This window comes from Hirundo rustica, chromosome 8, assembly GCF_015227805.2.
Source record: "Hirundo rustica isolate bHirRus1 chromosome 8, bHirRus1.pri.v3, whole genome shotgun sequence".
Lineage (NCBI taxonomy): Eukaryota > Metazoa > Chordata > Aves > Passeriformes > Hirundinidae > Hirundo > Hirundo rustica.
In genome coordinates, this window is record NC_053457.1 from 16,733,979 (window position 1) to 16,756,334 (window position 22,356).

At 50.7% G+C, this 22,356-nt stretch overlaps 2 protein-coding genes across 4 annotated transcripts; one reads left to right on the top strand and one right to left on the bottom strand.

The window, feature by feature from the left end:
• Nucleotides 1-2,031: 2,031 nt before the first annotated feature.
• Nucleotides 2,032-8,875, top strand: FBXL15 (F-box and leucine rich repeat protein 15). Of its 2 annotated transcripts, none has more exons than XM_040070841.2 (4): nucleotides 2,032-2,056; nucleotides 4,091-4,341; nucleotides 5,074-5,576; nucleotides 5,940-8,875. In XM_040070841.2, exons 2-4 carry the CDS (start codon nucleotides 4,159-4,161, stop codon nucleotides 6,127-6,129), a joined length of 876 nt encoding a protein of 291 aa, XP_039926775.1. In that variant the 5' UTR covers nucleotides 2,032-2,056; nucleotides 4,091-4,158; the 3' UTR covers nucleotides 6,130-8,875. The 2 variants fall into 2 exon arrangements, with proteins under 2 accessions (XP_039926775.1, XP_039926773.1); XM_040070839.2 differs by lacking the exon at nucleotides 2,032-2,056 and adding an exon at nucleotides 3,222-3,302.
• CUEDC2 (CUE domain containing 2) lies at nucleotides 7,198-18,341 on the bottom strand. Of its 2 annotated transcripts, none has more exons than XM_040070842.2 (10): nucleotides 18,258-18,341; nucleotides 17,326-17,454; nucleotides 14,161-14,252; nucleotides 13,193-13,336; nucleotides 12,810-12,871; nucleotides 11,234-11,367; nucleotides 10,249-10,419; nucleotides 9,847-9,908; nucleotides 8,089-8,149; nucleotides 7,198-7,716 (listed from the first exon to the last, which is right to left on the bottom strand). In XM_040070842.2, the coding sequence occupies exons 3-10, from the start codon at nucleotides 14,232-14,234 to the stop codon at nucleotides 7,570-7,572; spliced, it is 855 nt and encodes a 284-aa protein (XP_039926776.1). In that variant the 5' UTR covers nucleotides 14,235-14,252; nucleotides 17,326-17,454; nucleotides 18,258-18,341; the 3' UTR covers nucleotides 7,198-7,569. The 2 variants fall into 2 exon arrangements, with proteins under 2 accessions (XP_039926776.1, XP_039926777.1); XM_040070843.2 differs by lacking the exon at nucleotides 18,258-18,341 and adding an exon at nucleotides 17,636-17,831.
• Between the last annotated feature and the right edge of the window lie 4,015 nt (nucleotides 18,342-22,356).

A 22,356-nucleotide genomic window follows, 5' to 3' on the forward strand; every position in this document is an offset into this window, starting at 1 on the left:
TGCAAGGGGAAAAGTCAAAAGGCATAAGTGGGGGAGACTTGCCCATTATAGCTAGCAAATCAGGAGTATCTCTGGGGGAAAAAAAACCAAAAACCAACAAACACTTGGGTTCCTGGCTTGAGGTCAGCTCTTCTAACCATGAAACTTCCCCTCCTTCAGGGCCCAGTTTCCTAAATCTCATCTCCACTTCCTAAAGGGTGAGGTGATGACCAAACTGCTTCTCTAGACTCTTCAGAAGTATAGCTGTGCATCAGCCCCACCTTGCAGCGGTGGAGCTGGCTGAAGTCTCTGTTCACTTCAGGGGATGTTAATGAGGGTGAAGATGCCATGCCTTGGCTCTGCAAGCTGCCAGCACCGTATGTTTCCAAGGAATATGCAAGAAAGCTGCTGCAGCAGCAGCTGTTGTGAGCTAATCTGCTTCCTCCCCCTGGGGCTCAGCTCGGTCTCTCATTACTATGGATCAGCTCAAGGACTGACGCAGTAGGCCTGCTCTTCCCCACAGGACATCAGTGGCCGCTGGGATAACAGGAGTTCTAGGGAACTAAACAGCCTCCCCTGCGTGTTGAAGATACCTGTGCAATACACTCCCCCAGCTGTCCTTCAGGAACTGCAGGTGTCACAGCCCAGCAGTCACCAGGTCCAACTCAGAAAGCTATTTTGGCAGACCTGTTTGAGGTAATATGGATCGGCTAAAAATGGGTGTCCAACAGATGGTTTACAGACTTACAGACACCTCTCGAGAAAAAAGCAGACCCAACTTTGGCAGAACATATTCCAACAGAAAGGCAGAAGCTTGCTGCAAACCTTGATTGAGCAGAGCAGAACAAAGCTCTGGTTCTTCAAGCTTGTCTGCTTTGAGCTGTCCCTTCACCGCAAAGCTACGATGGATAACACCCCCTCAAGCCCCATACTGCAGTGCTGTACAGCCATTTCATAACTGCTCTGCATATAGAAAAACTTGATAGATATGAGCACAAAACCAGTACTGGTTTGGGATCCTTACTGTTGGTGTAGGCTTAGGTTGCTGGGTTCACTGAACATCCTGATGATGTAAAGCTGTGTCTCAGCACACACCTCTACAATACGCTAGCAGCTTCTGATGCTGTTTCTGCATCTCCAAACAACCTGTGGATAAAAAAGAGAACAATATGAACATTTCACAGCTGGAAAGTATCCATAATTTCTAGTGCCTCGCATATACATCTTAATAGCTGCAGCCAGCCAGCTGGCCAAACCTCTCACAGGCCAACAGCTCTCAGGCTCTTGGGGCATTTAGGAATCTTAGTGGCCCTAACTAGGCTTACATCCAGCTTCCACTACTCCTGCCCATAGGCCCAGTGAGTCTATATATTAAGGGACTCTGCACTTTTCTATTTCACAGTGGGAAGTCAAGAACAGAGTGCTAACATCACAGGGAAAGCAAAAGCTGTCCCAGGACATGGCCTGGGGCATTCTTAACTCCAACAGAAAATTTAAAACCCTGCACTACTCGTCCTTCAAGTGAGAAATGCACTGTGCTAACTCAGAGAGCCACTGGAATCCTCGAGGAGTAGGTGCGACATTTCTTGGGGCAGAGAGAATGGGCAGCTTCCCCCAGAGGAAAGAAGACCTTACCACAAACCAGCTTCTATGTTTTGAGGAAATGAGCAGAGCTGGGTGCACAGATGGGTCATTGCTTTCCAGGAAATTTGGGACCAGGGATTTGGGATTTATTTACCGTCTGTGGGCCCTGCTCTCTTGCCAGGTGTATTTTTTTTATAGTTCCTGTGCCCGCAGTAATCAGCAGCTTGATGATCAGTCAGCATGTCTCAGACCCGAGACAGAGATGGGGTCGCACGCCCTGTGCCGTCTCGGAGGTATGGTGAGCGAGTGCCGCACCAACCCGCACCGGGTGTCCGCCCATGCCCGCTCGGCAAACCGGCAGCGGGGAGGAAGGGGCAGCGTCCGGGGTCGTTATGACAACTGCGCGGACAGGAGCCCGGGCCGCTTCTCCGCGGCGGCTGCGGGCAAGGGCAAGGGGAAGGACCCCGCCCTGTCTCCGGGGCTGCGGAGGCAGGTGGGGCACCGGCGGGGGAGCGGAACGCGAGGAGCCGGTCGGCAGCGGGCTGGGACCGGCGGGCCGCAGGCAGCCTCGGGGCGGGGACAGCCCGGTACCGACGAAGGAGCGGTCGGGGGTGCCGTGAGGACCGTGAGCTCCAGGGATTGGCCTTTCTCGGGGATCCGTCCGCTCCTGCGGGCGGGCGAGGGCAGCACGGCCCGCTGGGAGAGCCGCGGAGCCGGTCAGGTGGCTGAGGGGGTCTGGCGGGGCCGTCGCTCACCGACAGCGGCGGGGCCCGGCTCCGCCTGGTGCTGAACGGACAGCGGCGCCGCGCTGCGCATGCGCGGCCGCCCGCCGGGGCAGGGGCGTGCGCTGGGAACCGGGGAACGGGGGCGGCCGGTGTGCGCTGGGAACCGGGGAACGGGGGCGGCCGGTGTGCGCTGGGAACCGGGGAACGGGGGCGGCCGGTGTGCGCCCGGGAACCGGGGAACGGGGGCGGCCGGTGCACACTGGGAACCGGTTAACAGGGGCGGCCGGTGTGCGCTGGGAACCGGGGAATGGGGGCGGCCGGTGCACGCTGGGAACCGGTTAACAGGGGCGGCCGGTGTGCGCTGGGAACCGGGGAATGGGGGCGGACAGTGTGCGCCCGGGAACCGGGGCCATCGGGAGCGGCGGCAGCCGGTGTGCGCCCGGGAACCTGGGTAGCTGCGGGGCTGAGCAACCGGTGTGCGCCGGGGAACTGGGGCCGTGGGGAGCTGGAGCAGCTGATGCGCGCTGGGATCTCGTGTGCGCTGGGGAAACGGGATAACTGAGGAACTGGGACAGGCGGTGTGCACTGGGGAACCGGGATAGCTGCGGGGCTGCAGCCACTGGAGTACGCCGGTGGGAACTGGGGCCATGGGGATCTGGCGTGCACAGGCAGTCTGGGATAACTGAGGAATCGGGACGGGCGCCGTGTACGGGGGAGCGGGTGCGCCCCGTGAGCTGGGGCACGGGGGCGGTGTGCGCGCCACGCCGCTGGGAGCAACCTGCGGGAGTCGCCGCGACACCAGTGCGACCCGTGGCCACCGCGGCCCGCCGTCCCGCCCGGCGCTCCCCGCCGCGGCCGGCGCCTCCCGGGGCGCGGCCACGGGGCGGGGCCGAAGGTGGGGTGGTGGGGCGCGCGCACTTCCGCCCGCCGCCGTGACGTCACGGGCGGCCGCCGGTGTCCGGGGCGGGCGCGGCGCCGGATGGAGCGGCCGGGGGAGCCCCGGCGGGGCCGCAGGTACCGAGGGGCCGGGGCAGGGCTGCTCTGGGCCGGGGTGCCCTGGGCTGCCCCGCCGCCTTGCCGCGGCTGCGGCGGGCAGCGGGGCGGTGTCCTGGTCCCGGCGGCGCTTTCGCGGCCGCCCGGCTGCGGCGGCGGGGCAGCCCGGGGGCGGCTCTGGGGCAGAGCGAGGTCCCTCAGGGCGGTGGGGCAGGAATGGCCTCGGGTGAGGACCCTCCCAGGTATGGGCTCTGCCGCGGCTTCCAGCCGCAGCTCGGGAGGCTCCGGGCTGCCGGGACCCCTCTGCCCCTTCCCTTCGCGGCCCGGGGCCTCATCTCCGCAGAGATGCTGAGCGTCCGCTCCTCGGAGGGAGACTCCCTGGGGGGAACCCGGAGCCTTGTTCCCCCCCGCGGGAAGGAGCAAGTGCCCGGTCTCTCCCCCTTGCAGGGTGCCCGAGTGGCCCGGCACTGGATGTGGAGGCTGACTGACAGGTAGAGCGATGCTCGGACATGAGTGCTGGGCACAGCTACTGTGCGATTGGTGCGGTAACGCTGCAGCAGCTTCTTGCTGCTTCGCTGAGGGACAGGGCCTCCTTCAGCAGCTGATGGAAGGCCCCACCCAAGCTCTCCTGGAGGGCATTGAGGGCAGGTAGACTCGGATGCCTGAGCAGTGAACGTCCCAGGCTGGGGAGGTGGTGATGCAGGCGGCAGGCATGTGCCCTGCTGATGTGCTTTGCCAAAGGGCTATTCCCTATGGGCTGATTGTGGAAAACGCTGCTGAGTCTGAGTCTTTCTGGCTGTTCCTCCTAGAGGCACCCGGCAGTAGGTGTGATCTGATCTTGCCTGGCTCCTGCAGTAGCCTGGCTCTCTGGTGTCTGATGATGAGCCTGACCCCGACCAGGGGATGCCTCCTGGACCTGCCCTGGGAAGACATCTTGGTTCCACATATCCTCTGTCATCTGCCGCTACAGCAACTCTTGAGCCTGCAGAGGGTCAGCAAGTCATTCCAGTCTCTCATCCAGCTGTACCTGGCCAACATGCGCTGCTTTGACTCAAGCCAGGTATTGGATGGCTCTGAGGCTAGGGGAGGACACAGATGTCCTTCTGCTCTGGAACTAACAGGGGAGCATCTATGTGGGGAGAAGAAACCCTTGGCAAGGAGGGTAGTTTCTGCTCAGGACCTTGGGTTGATGGTTCAGGTGTCAAACTGGACAGATGGGCTTAGGGAGGAGAGGCAGTGATTCAGGGCCCAGCAATGCCAGTGTCTTGAGTAAGAGGCCCTGGGAGGAGTGAGCCTTGAAACTCCACCCAGGCCATTATGGGGCACTGGCTGGCAGAAACAAGTTTTGGAGTGGCATGTCCTCACGAAGGTTGTGCAGTAGGTTGGATCTGCTGGGAGATAAATCTGTGCTTGGTCTTCAAGGAAAGTTTTCTATTCCTGGGAGCCACTGTCTGGGACTGAGAAAGACTGGAGTAACTGCTATTCTGTGAGGACACAGAGTGGTCTAGCAAAGAGATTTTTGGAGAGCAGAGGTGTGGAGCTCATCATCAGTATATGAATGCAGGAGTGATGATGTGGGATGGAGAAACCAGAGTAGCATCTAGCTTGTGGCAGTAGCCTTGGCATGAGGTGAGCAGTGTCTGATGGTAGGGTTTGCCCTGGGATGAGGACAGGGGATGGCTTTGGTCACTATTGTCACAGAAGAAGAAAGGAGGGGATAGGGTATTTGGTGAGGACCGGGCTTATCTGAAACCCTGGGGGATGCCTCATTCTTCCTGGGTTCCCCACGCAGATCGGACCTGCCATCCCTCGAGCCGCTTTTGTTAACCTGTTGAAGGATAACGAAGTTCTGCAGCAGCTGGCACTCCAGAACTGCTCCGACTGGCTGACGGACCGGGAACTGCTCCCGGTCATTGGGCAGAACCACCACCTGCACCACATCCAGCTGAAGGGCTGCGCCCAGCTCAGCCGCCACGCGCTGGTGGCCATCTCACTGAGCTGCCCCAACCTGCGCCAGCTCTCTCTGGCTCACTGTGAGTGGGTGGACAGCCTGTCCCTGCGCAGCCTGGCTGACCACTGCAAGGCGCTGGAGGCTGTGGACCTGACGGCCTGTCGCCAGCTGAAGGACGAGGCCATCTGCTACCTGGTGCAAAAGTGCGGCAGGCTCAAGTCTCTGTCGCTGGCTGTCAATGCCAACGTGGGCGATGTGGCAGTTGAGGAGACTGCCAAGTGCTGCCCAGAGCTGGAGCACTTGGACCTCACGGGGTGTCTGCGAGTCAAGAATGACTCCATCAGGTACTGAGCAATATGGGGAGGCAGGGTGGGGATGGCAGATATCTGGGATGGGGAGAGGAAGAGAACCAGAGAGGAAGAGAACCAGAGAGGAAGGTCAGATTTTGTCATGCTGAATGCAATGAGAGCTTAGTCTGGGAGAGGAGCCACTAGCAGGCCCCTCAGGGGAGACACTGTGCTGTTGACAACAAATTTCCCAGCATATCGTGGAGGGTAGGTCTGGGATCCGGATGTCCTTTGACTTCATCTTACACTACCATGGTGCTGTCCCCAAAGGGTAGCGCTGGGCTGCTGGGAGTAGAGAAGAGCATGAGAGCACTTAGGAGTCCTGACTTGCAAACTTGCATGTGCTGTCTTTCTTGGCAGGGTGCTGGCTGAATACTGTCCCAAGCTGCGCTCACTGAAGGTCAAGCATTGCCACAACGTGGCGGAGTCCAGCTTGAGCATCCTCCGAAGCCGTGGGGTGGAGCTGGATGTGGAGCCTCCGCTGCAGAGGGCTCTCGTTCTGCTGCAGGATGTGGTTGGCTTCGCCCCTTTCATCAACCTTCAGATCTAGAACTGCTGCTGCTGGGGAGGGGGGGACTGACACAATGCTGGGATCCCAGAAGGATGCCAGAACTGGCTGCTGTGGAGACGTGCAGAGGGAGAGGTCAGTCCCATTGCTGAGGCTGGCTTGAGTGGGGCTCACTCTTTCCTCTGGGGCTGTTTAGCAGCCACTGAGTGTTCATAAGTGGACTTCATTGGTGCCTCTGGGGAAAGTAGCTCCCTCTGCAGTGGCGTGGAAAGAGCGAGTGATTTGCAGGAACACCATGGTGCTGAACAGGCCTTAGTCAGGCCAGCTAATAGATAGGATTTACTATTTGTTGTATTTTAAATCTTTAAGCGGCAGCTGTCCAGAAAGCAGGGGAACGTTTGATGGGGACTGTTCCCTGGGGTGGGTGTGCAGGGCATGCCAGCAGAGCAGTGAACAAACCAGACCAGCTGGAGCAGAAAGAATATCTACCAGCCCTCCTCTTGGGAGAGGGCAGGCCCCTCTGGGCTCTGGGAGGAGGGCAGTGAGCCTAGCTCCAGCCTACAGCCACTGGCCAGCCTGGCACCAAAGGACTAGCATGGCCCAAGTGCAGGCAGTGTGTCTGCCCAGGCCAATGTGCTCGTTTAGGCTGCAGCAAGGTGGGAGTTGTTTTCAGGGGCAACATGCTCCTAATGGCAGTTTGACCGATGGAAAAATGCCAAACCTTGCTGTGCTGTCACTGAAAGCAGTTGGTCATTGTCATTTGTTCCTTCCAGCATCTGACTTAACATTTTAATAGTGCCCAGGCCTGCTACTGCATTTTGCTCCCTGTGGCTGGAGCTTTGGCTCTCAACAGTGGTGAGAAATGGCAGGAGCACTGACTCTGCTATCAGCCGGAGTTTATGGAGAGAGCTGCAGATTGTGTTGGCGGAGAGAGCCTAGTTCTGGAGTTGAGCCTAAGCCCTTTTATCCTCTAGGCAGTTAATCAAACAGCAGCTGCATCTTGAGAACGTGATGAAGAGAGTAATTAGAGGAAGAGAGGATGACCCTGCTCCTGTCTTTGGCCCTCAGAGGGACTGGAGGCAGTGTTGTAAAGCATGTGCATGCTCTGGCTGAACTACACACCAACTCACATCATCTTTATTAATACTGGCACTCAAAACAACAGTGCACAAAGACTTGTTAAAAAGGTTGCTGCAAAAGCACATGCCACATCTCAGATTTAAAAATGTCCCATGCAAGGAATAGCAGAGAATGCCTAGGTCCTGGAGAGCTACTGTGATGTGTTCCTGGGGACAGAGGGATAGCTACACAAGGAGAGGAGTCTCCTCAGACAGGTTAGTTGAGGATGCTGAAAGCAGTGTCCTGGATTCCAGGTTAGTTCAAGTTAGGGGCAGGTGGAGTCACCTCATTCCTAGCACCACACATCCATCCCGCCATGCCTGGCAGTGAGGTGGAAGGCTGAAGAGCAGGAGGACCTGGCTGTCAGTGGAATTTGTACTTCCTGGCTGGTTTTAGGCTGATGTAGGTTCTCTTCATCTCCTCACTCTCAGGCTTCTTGATGTCTTTGTACCTCTCGCCTTTTGTGCTCACCACCTGGTTATCAATATAGCGGATCAACTTCTTGGGAGCCTGGAGAGGAAAGATATTAACACCAAGTGGATGGACAGCCACACTGTTAAAGAAAGGGAGGGGGCAAGCTAAAGCAGAGCTGCACTATGGGAGATGGGTGGGTGGGCTGCTTTACCATTGTCTGTGTTGGGAATCTTGACCAAAACTGGGAAGGATGCTCTCTGATGGGAGGGAGCAAGAGCCATGGTAGTCAGGAAAGGTTAGAACTGACAGTCCCTGCAGCACCTTAGCTGAGCTAATCTTCCCTCTTTGACTGACAGGTTCTATGAACAGACCTGCCTTTGGCCTGCCCTGTTGTTTTTTTAGACTTGCAGCCTGTTTTTTTTCCCAACATTGGGACATTCAAACTGCCTGTGAGCTGGGCCTGCTTACCTCTTTGGGTGGAGCTGGTCGATGTGTTTTCTGATCATCTGCACTATCCACCATCATGTATCTGAAACACAAGAAGCATTTAGTGAACACTGTAACACACATTGCCTGGGGCTACTCACAGCCTATGTTCCTGGTCCCCTGGCTGGTTTGTGGCTGTGCAATGTGTCCTACTTGCCTAGACTGCAGCTAGGAGAACTTGATGTTCCCCTTTGGGTGAAAGGGGCAAGAAGTATGTCATCTTTCTGGTGAGAACCTAGCAGGATTCTTCTGGAGTAGCATTCTTTGCTGAATGTGAGGGGTATTGAAAACTGAGGTGGTTGAGAACTGATAGCCACAGTAGAACTGAGAGAGGTACTGAGGTGTGGTGTGCTCTGCCATCGGGGCAACTTTGTTCCTTCTCAGTCCAAGCAATGGCAGCCAGATGAGACATCGGTGAGATAACAGGACCAATCTGCTGCTTTTGCCTTGAATGATGGTGTTCCTTTCACACTCCTGCTACTTGACTGTGAAATAGGTCTGTGCTGGAAGCAACTTGATAAAAGCATCACCTCATTTCCTATGTAACTGAAACATCAGGGTCCAAGCATTTGTTTGCTGTACTGCTGAGTTGCTACTCTGAGATTTTGGTGCTGGTTTAGCACAGGTGACCATGACTTCTCCCTCAGTAGTTAGTATAGTTGCTCTTGTGTATCTTCAGCTATGGCGATCTGCTTTCTGTACCTGTGCTTGAGTTATGCCTAAAGTACAGGATGTTGCCAAAATGTCATTAAAGTGAAGTTCTCAGAAATATAACAAGAAGCTGGTGCTTTTTTGTTCCCTTGCCCGTCACTCTGAAATGAGCCTGCATAGGAGATGGGCAAGGACAGGGATTACTACTTGTGCCTGGATGCTGTTCTGCCTTGCTTTATCTTTCCTAGCCCATCAGCTGTTTATCCTGTCCCTGGGGAGAATGTAAAGTGGAAAAGATGTGGCTGGATAGATGTGTGGAAGCTGCATGCCTGCATGAGGATACTCATGAAATATGAGATCTTAAAGCAGATCGATGAAACCACACTATGGGTTCTCCCATTGAGAATTAAATGCTTTTAGAAATTAATACAGGTAAACTAATCTAAAGCTACTTTCATTCCCAAGACTGTGTTCCCGAGTTCCCCACGGACTTACAGGAGGACTTCAGAGAGGTTTCTTTAAATGCATTGAATTCACACCTTCAGCAACTGAGATTTAATCTTCCCAGTGCTGTTGTACAGACAGTCTCTTGAAGGTATCTTTAACCTTGTTTGGACTGTCTCCAAGAATGGAGGTATGAATGAGTTACTGTAGTTCTACAGGTCACCCTGTGTTTGTTACCTGAGCTGCAGCATGATGTTTGTGCCTTGGACCTTTAACCAGCACCTCAGCTAAGAGCACTGTGACTTACACTGTGTCTACAGGAGGCTGAAACCTTGCATGCAGCCAGTGCTGTGACCCAGCTGCTACAGGTAATGTGTTTCTGTGCTAGAGCTCTAAAAGACACCAAACCTGTTCTGTTGTTCGGGTTTTGTGGGTTGGTTATTTGTTAGGTTTTTTTTGTGTGTGTGTTGGTTGGTTGTTTTATTCATTTTTCTCTTCTTCTTCCCAGCTGATGATTGTATTTGTGCTTAGATGTGTTCAGCTTCTACCCACCCCTACTTCTTTATAGACCACACTGTTCCCCAAACTGCTACCTCTTCATTTATTTGGAGCAAAACAAGGGGTTCTTTGCTGCTGGGTACTTACTTCTGTAGGATGACCTGTTTCAGTTCGTCGTGGTTGGGTGTTCTGCGGGGCCGTGACAGTTCCTGGGAGGAGACAAGTTGGTGTGTGAATAGCACAACAACAGGGCATACAGCTTACCCCCTAGCTCAGTGAACCCAGTTGCTGGTGGAGCACTCCAGTCCCGGGGGAAAGGGGTGCCAGCCACAGCTCCACTGGGGCCTTGGCTTTGTTGTGGGCACAGCCTATACTAAGAGAGCCAGAGGAGAGAGAGGGGCTGTTGCTCTTCATGATCCTCCTGGCTTATCATGCATAAAGTTTCTGCAGTCAAAACTTCTGCTTGTAGCAGATAGCTGTGGTACCTGCATGTTCCTGAGCTCTGCCCTGCTCTTTTGGCCCACTGCCACCCTGGTCAGAGTACAGTACCTTCACACTTGCACCTCCTGGGCCAATTTCCACCTTCTCCTCCACAATTAGCTGCACTGCCTCTTCCAAGTTCCCCAAGGCCATGGCGAGAGCCTTCTCTGCCTGGCTCACAGTACAGGCTGGGAACATCTCCAGTAGCAGCTCCACCCCATCCTTCAAGTCAGCATCTTCCTAGTTGGACCAAGAAAGAGAGGTAAGTTTGGGATGCAGTGAGGAGGTGCCATACTGTAAAGGACCTCTGTTTTTTCATGGTCAGGAAGTTTAGCTTGCCCTTTGCTTAAAGCTCTCTCTCCTTATCATCATTATTAAATATGATACCTGAAGCTAACAGGGAACTTTATCTTTGGAAAGACCAACTCGTTACTCCCCTTTAATCTCCTCCCTCCGTGTTTCAACTGCTTTAAAGCAGGGCTCCTGTAACCTGACTCATCTGTGTGGCCATGCTTAGGATTGAGCTTTCTGGATCCCGTGGTGAACCTTGTGCAGTTATATGTACTTTGATTAGAAAGGGCCTGCTAAACAGTGACCTGACGCTGCCTCAGAAGGAATCCCCATAGCACCATTTGCTAGAACGCTGTGGACACAGAATGACTGTACTGCAGAGCAGGAATAGATCAGTACTGGAGAAACAGCAAACAGGGTGTGCAGGAGGAAGGTGGGGTTGATGTGGAAGGTGCTGCAGTATCTGGAGCTGCTATGGGATCTCTGAAGGCATTGGGACAGGCTCTCGCAGCCACTGCACTGGCTTACCCTTTCCAGCCACCGAAAAGGACGAGCCAGAGCATTGGCTCACAGTCTGTCAGCACATAATTTTCTGGCAGTTTTGCTCAGGCCATACAATGGAGAAGACCATGGACACAAGTGATGCTGTGTCACAGCCTATGCTGTACATTTACCGGAGCTGGAAAATGCCCTCAGGTGGTGCTGATGGCCTAGTGCTGTGTGACCGCCCCCGTGTTCCTGCTCCTCTGCGGGGTGCTCATACCTGGGCCCCGGCTCCATCTGTTAGAGCGCACAGTCTTTTCCCGTTGCAGGCTCCAGCTCCAGGCTCCTGCCCCTTGGTGAGGTCTTCAGAGGGCGCTTCACTCCTGCTTTCCAGAGTCTTTTGGCCAAGTTTTTCTTAAAGACACAGTGATATCTCCTGAGGAACAGTCCCACTAAGGCTAGAGCTCTGTGCTTTCTGTTGGCATTAGATTGCTAGTGCACTGTGTGCCAAAGCAAATTTCTTAAGTGACAAGACTTGGAAACACTACTGTTTCTTCTGCCCTCAGTGGGGATAGCTGCAGCTCTCTTCCCACTGATCTGCAGGAAGCCAGTGCTAGCACATGCTGGAGTGCCTGAGTTCTGCATTCCCAGGCTGTACAGGGCATAAGCTGCTTGCAAATTTAATTCTACTTTTCAATTCTCAGTCCGCTAGTGCTACGGTTGTGGATACTTCCATTTCTAAGAATTCCCTGGTATTTGCTCTATCTTTGAACTAGGGTGTGGTTTTGATTTTAAATTTGGGAATACACTGTGGTAGTCCCCAAGCTGCATGCAAGCCAGCACATGCTGTGATCTGCTGCATCCCTTTTTTTGCAGGCTTTTTCTCACTGTAGGAAGAACCATTTCACTTTTGTTCTGTCTTAAGACTGGGATGATGCTTTCCCTCCACACTCTGGCTACATCGGGATCCTCAAGGGGTAGGATGCAGGGGAGCAGAGCAGAGCAGTAGATTTTGTCAAGTTCAAGAAAGCAGCAAGTAAGATAAAAGACAGGACTGTCTATTCTACATTGTGTAGCCTTCTGGTAAGACAGCAGTGATGTTGTTAGACCAGCAAAACTTAGACTGGTTATGTTCTGTAAGGTTTGATATCCAAGCACTGCAACCTGTCTGTTCTTTAGTGGAAAGTACCCCTGGAGTTAATTGATACAGCAATCCAGCTGGTCTGTGAATGCTGAGGTTAAAAAGGGCCATTGTCACAGTGCAGTCTTCTGCAGTCCTGCATAGTGCAGGTCAGAGCACATCACTGGATTTTGCACCTGTGCCAGGGTTTGTGGATGAACAGGAAGTGAGCTTTGAGAATGCTCAAAGTTAGATGTGATACATGTATTCAGCTGGATACTCTTTGATGATGCACCTGATAAAGGCTACCCAGTGGTAGTACCACTTAGGCAGATGGCTGTCAGAGGCAGGCAGAAATCCTCGCTTTCAGAATTAACCTGCAGCAGAATTTCAACAAGCAGCTCTGAACTGGCTATTTCTTTCTTAGTACTCTGGCTCAATAGAGGTCAAATGATCAATTTGGAGAATTGATCAATTGTTTTTCACTCCAGTATGTCTTGGACAGTATTCCATATGACTCCAACGTCCCATATATTGATGTGAAAAACCTGACTGAACATTGAAAAGAAAACCCCAAACCTGTCAATCAATTCAGGCTATCTTATGAGTTCCTAACTGTGGCAAACAAGTTCTGTATTCAAGTATTTTATTCTGTGACATTGTTCAACTCCAAATATTAAGACTAAAAATATGTGCAGATCTTCTTGTGCTGAAATTGTTTGTATGTATAACTCACCTTTGTTGCGAGCTTCACTAAGCCTTTCTGAGAGGGCAAACATCATTTCACAAACATCCCCACTGCAAGAGACAGAAGCTGTATAATTAGCATGAGGAATAAAAGCACCAGCCTATCCTACATGGCTACTATTTTATAGAAAGACAAAGCTTGATGGGAAGTCCAGTAAAATCAACTGGTATTTCAGATGGCCAAGGACCTACCTGCAAACTATATTAGGATTAGCATCTGTGAATTCAGGCAAAGAGTGACTTATCACGATGGCTCAGGTTTAGTTCTAGTACATTTTCAACAATTCAACAAAAGAATTTGTAGTACTGAGGGACTTGGGGCCAGGCCCCCAGTGCATGGCATGCACATACAAACCAATAACAATCACATACCTGTGGATTTCTGCAAAACCAGGGATATATGCCTCCATCATTTCCACAAAGGTGTCCATGTCAAAAGTCTCTTCAGAGGACTCTGGTGAGCCCAGCTCTTCCAGGACACCCGTGATATAAGAGAAGAAAACATCATCCATCCCACTGGAGACAAAGAGAATACAGGCAGCAGGGTCAACAGGCTCATTTTTTCCTTTCTCTCCATCCCTATTCTGCCTAACCTTGTGTCTTTCTAACACAGCAGCAGAAGGACCTATGTGACTGTATGGTATGAGGAGATGCCACCCATAAGGCCAAGTAGCAGGTGGTCAGTGGTTGAGAGGGAAGCATTTACAGATCCTGCTTCCTGGGCAGCACTGAATGAAAGCCCCAGCCTGTGCTCCCGAGGCTGTGCTCCTGTGCGTGCTTCAGCTGAACTAACCAAAATATTCCAAATGCTCAAGACCTTGGCTGTTCTATGTTGACTGGTATTTCAAGTGAGGTCATCATATTCTGTTAAGTCACACTTTCTGTGGGATATACAGAGTTCTCTGCTTGCCGCTCTCCACGCTTGTGCATCACTGCTGCCACCAGCTGCAAAACTAGTTGCTGTGTTCCAGCCTCAAGGTGGCTGTATCTGCATGCAGGCAGAATTCAAAATAGGGAGAGGCCTGACACAGATTATCCTGCTCCTAAAGCCATTTGAGAGCACTGTGGAATGAAGGAAATCCCATATCCTAATGGGTATTACTGGACAGGAAATTAATCATCTTGGTCATCAAAGAAATGACATTGCTAGATTGCAATGCTAAACTATAGTTGTTCCAGCATTTCCACCAGAGCATGTGCAAATTACCTACATCCTGGATCTGAATCAAAGGAGAGCAACACAAAGTACAGAAAAACTACGGAATTCAGTATAATGCACAGAGTGACAACGCAGAGTTCAAGCTGGAACAATGATACTGGAACCGCCTATCTCAACATACCTGAGATCTGCTGCAGGGATGTGGGACTGGATGAAGCGTGTCAGTGTGTCTTGAATGATTCTTTCAAGCTCCATGTCTCTCTAAACCTTTTTCTTTAAAAAGAAAGAAGGAAAAAGAAAACTCCATGTAGTTTTAATAAAATCAAAAGAACAAGATCAAAATGCAGGTATGGTATAGGTAAGTGTGTTCTTCCCATGAGAACAATTCAAAAACTCCTCCAACGTCTTTTCATCTCCACGTAACAGTTGGCAAAGATATCCATAAAAAGCTGCAGTATGAGGATCCACTGGAAAAAGGAGCCCAGTATCTTGGGCCCCTCCTGGCTGTGTTGATGCTGTTAGTATGCAGCTGTACAGTACATTTAAAAAGTCCCCTTTGGGAAGCAAAGCTGGAAATGCAGATGTGTCCAGCTGCAGGGACACCTTCTGAGCTGGAAGACTGTGCTGTCCAGTGAGGAAGAAACAGGGAGTGGGCTTGTACACTCAAGTACAGAAAGGGGTGGACCTTCCAGCTAAGAGCATATGTAGTGATGCTTGGACTCAGGAATGAGTGGGAGGAAGGGTAATGTCTCCTAAAGAAAGGACATCCTAGAGCATATTTTACAGGGAAATACCAAGCAGGGCACAGACAAGTAGTCTGTCAGCCAAAATATCAAAGGTCTCCAGGGCAGGCATGGACTGCCAGTGGAATCCTGCCCAAACAGGAGTCCGTTGTTGTGCTGGGTAAATGAGCCATTCTACAGTTGATGCAACTGCAACAAGGGGCACTTGATAACCCAAAACTCAGGGGAGTTCTAAGAATCAGAGAGCTCCTACAGCAGTGGCAGAAGGGGGCTGCCCACAGCCCTGCTTCAGCTATCAGTACTGAGCCTGGACTGAACAGGGTGGAAAAAAGCTGTTTCTTAACCATTCCTTCCCCTTGGGGTCTACAGAGCTGCTGGGTGGACAGATTCCTGGTATAAGCACCAAGTTCTTCCCAGGAAGGAGACCAGCCTTACATTCCGAGAAACTGATGTGGTCATTGGCCGGAGAGGTTCCAAGGGTCATCGTGCTCCTATCAGTGCAGCTCTCTCATTTCAACAACACTAAGACATGACCAGGCTTGCTTGACACGGAACTCATGGAACAGTCATATAGCTTGCTAACAATTCTGGTGTCCCATGGGAATCAGAAAGGTTTGGCATTTCCCTAGATGAGTCTTCCAGAGTTAGCAGGACATAAACAAAACCACCCTATGACACTCAGCCAAGTTTAGAATTATGTAACTCGGGACATCAAAACACCTTATGCATTATACCTTCAAATGCTACACTGCTAGTGATGACCTGCAATAGTTAAGGAGGAGATTCACTAGGAGAGCTTATCCTATGTGCTCAGTATTGTGTGGGAGTGATTTACAATCCCCAAAATGATCAGCAACCCAAAGGCAGGAGAAATCACTCTCCTGAGAGCTCAGTTTTCCTGAAAAGATGTTACCATACTTCTAAACTTCCAGTCATAATTGCAATGTGGGTTTTAAGATCACTTCACTAGTCGTCACTGATTCAAATGTATCTGTGAAAATCCTTCTGCATTTCTTGTTCCAATGTGGGATCTGTGTAAGACGTTGCACAGAGTCTGTTTTTTAAAAGCGTATGATGAAATGATACTCTTTTTGCTCTGTCACAGCTACACCCTTACAGTTTTGCACTGTCAGAACATGAGACCTTCAGCTCCTGGAAATCTTGTCACTTTTCTGACAAACCCGTCTTTAGACAGGGGTTTTTTTATCAGAGTGAGCAGTGGAGCACTGTATGTCATCTCATTAGGACAGGCTTAGTTTGAAATACCAGGAGAGCTTATTTAAACCACGTAACATCGCATGGCATACGTATTTCCTCACCTCAGGCAGAGGAAAGTGGTATTAATTCTCAAATTGTGAATGTGAAAATTATGAATTTTCTTTATTAGATACTTTGGCCATCATCTCAACAGGGCTTTCAACCCTGACAATATGACAGTGACCTATGTCACTGACAGTATGTCAGTGTTGAGAACCTAGTCATCTCAGCAATCTCCATCCCCTTGTATTCTCCTTCCCAACACGTTGATGTCAAATTTATTTTGTTGGTTTGGTGGTTTTTGGTAAAACAAATGTAGAAATAACATACCTCTAAAGTACCATTGTTCTTGTGGTGTATGAAATAGCTACTTATGTTATATTGAAGAAAAGTTGGTATGACTCTGTCTTCCTCAAAAGAAAAAAGGGTGAGAATCTGAACAGTTTGCATACAGCTAGATTGTTTTGGAAGGCTCTTTCAACTCCAAATTCAAGTAATCATTCTCAAATGGGCAGTGTGATGGAATGGGAATCACTGTAAGCCTTGGACTTTTTACTAACAAGATAGACTTGAGCAACTTAGAAGAATGTTTCTGAACTAAGGAAATGCCATTTGGATGTATATCAACTTTTATGGGATCATAAATTTGCCTACCAATGACTAGAGGTTTCTGCAAGCGGAAGGAGTCAGGTGTTGTATCCTTGGATGTTTCCCAGAACATGTTAGAGCAAGTTTAGGTAAATCTGATCTGAGAAGCTTCATTTAGCTCAAGTGTCAGTGATTATTTTTATGTGAGTGAGTAATGGGACAGGGATGGTTCACTGAGCTCTCTATGAAATTTTTGAAAAAGCACAGAGCATGTCTTATGCTGCTTGGTGTGTCTGTGCTTGGGGAAGTGCATTTTTCTGGGATATAAGGCCCCCTCAGTGCAGCCTGTGACATACAGGCTCAGAAGAAACTCCTCAAGAGCAGGACAGAGAACGATCTGTGGCTATACTCTGCTGAACTACTTAACTCAAACTTTTCTGGCTTAAAAGGAAACTTTCCAGGCTAAATGAAACTTTACAGAAAATTTTAGTGCTTCTATTTTTCATTTTTCTTTATGAAGAAGTCCCTGAAAGGGCTTTCACAATGTGGCTGCTATGCGAAAGCAGGCTGAGGTCACTGTGTGTTAACACAATTAACTGCTTAATGCTCTAAAATTAATATAAGACTTTTGTTTATAGCTTAGTCCCAGTAAACTACAGTGAGAGAAGATAGTAATGCCAGTGGCCAGAGTCTGCCCTCCCCTCTAGGTCTACACTGGAAAGCTGCACTTGGATACTCTGCTGACATAGGGCCCTTACCAGAGCGGATGTGTCACCTGTGCGAGGTCTTCGGCTCACGGCCAGTGTTTATGAAGTCACTTCAGCGCCTGCAGAGGAGTTGACAGTCCATCCTATGACTGCCAGGCCCAGCCATGGATGAGAAAAGCCCTTTATGAGAAAAGAAAGCTGAATTAGCTGAAGCAGGAGCACAGGAGCATCATTCTGTATACTAGTGTCTTTATGCTTTATGTCACTTGTGACCATTTCCCCTAACACAGATGGTACACCTTTATTCCTTGGAATAAAATGTATTTTGTGAAGGGATAACATGGGTGTGAGAACGGTGTACCTGTCAACCTTCAAATTCGCTGTGATGTCGTGGTGTTTTTCAACATCCACAGCTCACGTAGCAAGGCCAGCAGTGGTCCCTGCACATCACCACCGTATTCCAGAAGCACTGGTGGCCTCATCGCCATGGCCAAGCAGAAGTTGTCTCTCGAGGTTTGAAGGAGACAGCCCGGAGAGCGAGCACCGCTCTTTCCGCTCTGCAGGTCGCCACGGCGGGAGCGGCAACACGGGCTGGGCGCCTTTCACTGCGCTCGGGCAGCTCCCCGCCACCGGCGGGCCGGCACCGCCTCGCCGGGGCTTGACGGCGAGGCCGCAGAGCGCCCGAAACACGCGGCGCACGGGCCGGGTGGGCCCCGCCGCGCCGCCCGCACCGCGGGTCGATCCCCGCACCGCAGAGCCTGCGCGTTACCCTGCCCGGCCCTCTGGCCCGTCTCCCGCCCCCAGCGCTGCGGACCCCGCAGGAGAGCCCCACTCCCGGGATCCCGAGCTCCCCGGCGCTGTGCCCCGTATCCCGTGTCCCGTATCCCGTGTCCCGCATCCCGTGTCCCGCATCCCGTGTTCCGCATCCCCGCGGGCGGGGCGGTAACGGGCGCGCGCCGCCGCCGGCGGGGTTTAGCGGTCACCTGATCGCCCGCGCGCCCCCGCCGCGCCGTCCTCCCTCCGCGCGGGACCCGCGCGGCGCGCGTGGACGCGTCACGTGGCCGCGCCCGCCGCCGAGGCGCGCGCGGCCCGGCAGGGCGGGACAGGGCGGCTGCGCGCTGCCGCTCCCGCGCCGCCATCTTCCGTGTGGGCAGCGGCACGGGCGGGCTCGGGACGGCGCTTGGCGGAGGCCCCCCGGGAACTCTTCTCCCTGCCAAATGCGAGAGACGCGTTGTTCCCTGCTGAAAGTAGCCCGCTTTCAAGTGTTTGGGCCAGGCTGCCCGGCTCTTCGGTCAGCTAAAGCTCTGTCACGGGATACTGCCCAAGCTGCGGCCCGCTTGCAGTCTCCGGGCTAAAGAGCCACCCCGCTACACCCAGGCTCGGCGAGCTGCCGTGTAATCATTCATTCCGCCAGCTTGAAGGATTGCTGTGTGCCTAGGGCAGGCTCAGGCCGTTCAAGAATCACGGAATCAATTGGGTTGGAAAAGACCGAGTCCAACATGTGACCGCGCACCAAGCTGAGAAAGCAGTAGAGCGGGATTGGGACAGGAGCGGAGCGGGATGGGGACAGGAGCGGAGCGGTATGGGGACAGGAGCGGAGAGGGATGGGGACAGGAGCGGAGCGGGATGAGGGGACAGGAGCGGAGCGGTATGGGGACAGGAGCGGAGCGGGATGGGAGGACAGGAGCGGAGCGGGATGGGGACAGGAGCGGAGAGGGATGGGAGGACGGGAGCGGAGCGGGATGGGGACAGGAGGGGAGAGGGATGCGGGGCGGGGGCGCAGATCTGCTCGCTGGCTGCACTCGCCCATCCCCAGTCAGGTGAGCGGCTCGCTGCTTTGCCTGGTCTGACAATGCAGTGCTTCCTGGAGCACTTTTGGAGAACTATGTTGTGCCAGGTGCTTCTTCATAAAAATCCTAAAGCAGCAAGGCATAGTTGTTCTCCGACTCACGCTCTTCAGTCATGTGTTATTAAATACCAAGCGAATGAGCCTGATTCTGCCTTTGGCAATACAAAAAACCACCCCCCCCCCCAAAAAAAAAAAAAAAAAAACGCAACACAAAAAAACCCCACAAACAAACAAACACCACCAAAAAACAAAACAAAACAACAACAACAAAAACGCCACAAAAAAACCCAAAACAAAAAACAAAACCAAAATTATCCAGAGTAATGCCAACTGGGTAGGGATCATCACATTCACTCCAGTGTTACTAAGAGCGGAGTCTGTTTCCATTGTTCTTCTCTCTTGAAATGTACATACATGCCTCCATTGACACTGTATGAATATACATCATTGTAGGAGTATTCACTGCCTCTCATTTCATCTGCTTTTGATTGTTTTTAGCTGCACTTATCCCTACATTAGCCAGGAGCAACCAACTATGCTGCATTATCTTGCCTTTGATCTGTGTTTTTGCCTTAGTTTGGTAAACAGTTTGAAATCCTCTGCTAAGACTGCTATTTCTAGGTTTCAAATTGTGTGACCCATCGTGTAAAGAACATGCTGAGAATGGAGCAGCTTCTGGGACAGGCTTCATCACAGTGAAGTGGAAGGGGAGTTTTTACAGAAAATGAAGTAGCACATGTAAAGCCCTGTCCTGGGGTGACTTTATGATGCTGGATAGTATCCCCATTCATCTGCTTAGCCCAGAAATAAGCTTTGTGCCTTTAAAAGTGGTTCCAAGAACAAAGTGGGGGAGAAGAAGCTTGCAGTTTGTTTGCAGGAAGAGCACTTGCTCCCTCTCATTCCTTCTCACGGACTGTGCAGTCTGCAGCACAGACAGCAGGAGAGAGCTCTCCTTTGTTTTTAAGGTTTTTTTAGCTAACTGAGGCAGAGAAGTTCCCCGGAACTTCCCCTGTGGCTCTTCTTTTTCTTGAAACTGATCGGCTCTGCTCTGGACTGAAAACTCAGAACACTGAGAGCTCACCCTGTGGCCCACCCGGGCCTGGGGTGCGGCATTTTCCAGAGCAGGAGAGACTGATAAGAGACTGAGCGAGCCAAGTTGCACCCCACAAAAATAACTCTTTCTGTATTTGCCATCTCTTCAGAGCAACAAGAGGTTCCATTGTTTATTATTATGCATTTTTTTCATACTTGTAATTGCTTTGCTTGTTAAATAAAGTTTTTTCCACTTTTCTCCAAGGAAATCTTTCCTGAACTGGTGAGGGGGAGGGGTCACTTGAATCTGCTTTCTAGAGGGACCTCATTTGGAAGTTTGCTCCCAAATTTGCCCTAAAATCCAGGACAAGCCCCTAGAAATTAACAATTTTTAAAGCTATGATAAACAATTGCACTTACCTTGTTTGACCTAACTTCCCTCATCAATTCTTAACTGAATTAGAACAGACATTCCTAAACTACTTTTTGTTAAGAGGTTCTGCAAGCTTTTTCCAGGTAATTCATGGCATCTTATTCATCCGCAGAATTTAAGGATTTGTTTAGCCTCAGTCTGCTTTGTAGTTTCCTTGGCTTGCTTGGAAACCTTGAGGCCCATAAGAAATTTTGTGTGTTCTCAGATACTGTCAGTTCAGATGATTTTAAAATTCTTACAAATCCTATGATTTTTGTATCACAAATTTCAGAACAGACTGGACCTCTGTTGTTTTTCTACTACCTAGACTTTAAAAGTGACCATCAGCCGGGACGATGATGGGAGGAGAAAACCAAACTGGACTTTGAAGCAGAGGTCTGAGAAAATCTATGTTACAATATCACTGAAATTCTCCTATTAAAACTATTTAAACTTCTAAGTTGTGTACATTGAGTACACTAGGAAGTAGTGGCTTCTTTTAGAGGACTTTGTTGCAATTTGATATGTCACCTACCCGTCTGACTCTAAACCAAACTGATGTAAGATAGCGGGATTTTTTTAAATTACAGTAATGGAAGAGGACTAGTCTTGTAGTACTGGTAATAGATGCCAGAAAAAATATGGCATCTAATAGCTCTTAAATTTTAAGTTAAATTCCGAGAGGTTTGACCTAAAGCTCAACAAAACCTCCACAGGGATTCCCTATACAAACACAAAATACACCCTTCATTGCAAGTCCAGGCAGAAAGAAACAACAGCACAGGAAATTGTTCCTGGAGAACCCTTCTACTCGTCAGTCACAGGCTGTTGCAAACCAGAAAGGTTAACACACCATCTAATTATTTGATAGGATTCATATTCCTTCACAAATGTGATGAATAATGCAAGTGTGTTGAATCAAGCCAGAGGAAAATTGTTCCTTCTCCAGCCTTTTATTAACTCCTTGTGGTATAATGTACTTGAAATCATGGAACAGTTTGAGTTAGAAGGGACCTTAAAGATCAGCTCTCCACTGTGGTCAGGGATGCCACCCAAAATGGGTTTGTTTTGTGACATTTTAACATGTGGGTGGATAATTCTTGTCTGTGAGAAATTTTGCTTTTACACGTGCTTCTCTTTATATGTAGCTTGAAATGAGAGGACAAAAAGTTCCCCTTCCACCTGGTTTTGCCCCCTGCTTAGTGCAGACTTTGTGTTCCCCACAATGGGTATTATGCTGTTTTTGTATGCTCTAGCTTTGAAAGGCTCTGGTGATGGGGCTTAATCTGAAGCAAGGGACACTTTACTGGGATGTGTTTCCTGATAGTCAGGCTTTATTTCCCGGTAGTTTTAGTTAATCTTGTTACTCACTCAAGTGTCCTTGAGACTGCTTAAAATATTTTCCTGTTGTTAAGCCTGGAATATCAGTACACACCTTTAAGTTTTGTCCAGTGCTTTTATTTTTACTAACCCAAACTGTGTTTTAATTGTGATTTATCTTCAGTCCTCTTCAGACCCCCGGTTTTTGCAATTTAGAGAAAGGGCATTTTGAGAACAGAGGTGTTTTTTGGTGTTTTTTTTTTTTTTTTTTTTTTTTTTTTTTTTAGGTAGCAATGATTCTTCAATCTCGGAGCTCTACAAAGATTTAAGCAACTTCTGGGCACCCCTTTGAAAGGGCCCACGGCTCCCACATTCTCTGCTGCAGCCAAAGGAGGTTGCAGTTTTCCAGCCGCGATTTCCCGCAGCTCGGGGAGCGCGGCTTTGCAGGGCGGCGAGGGGACGGGGCCCC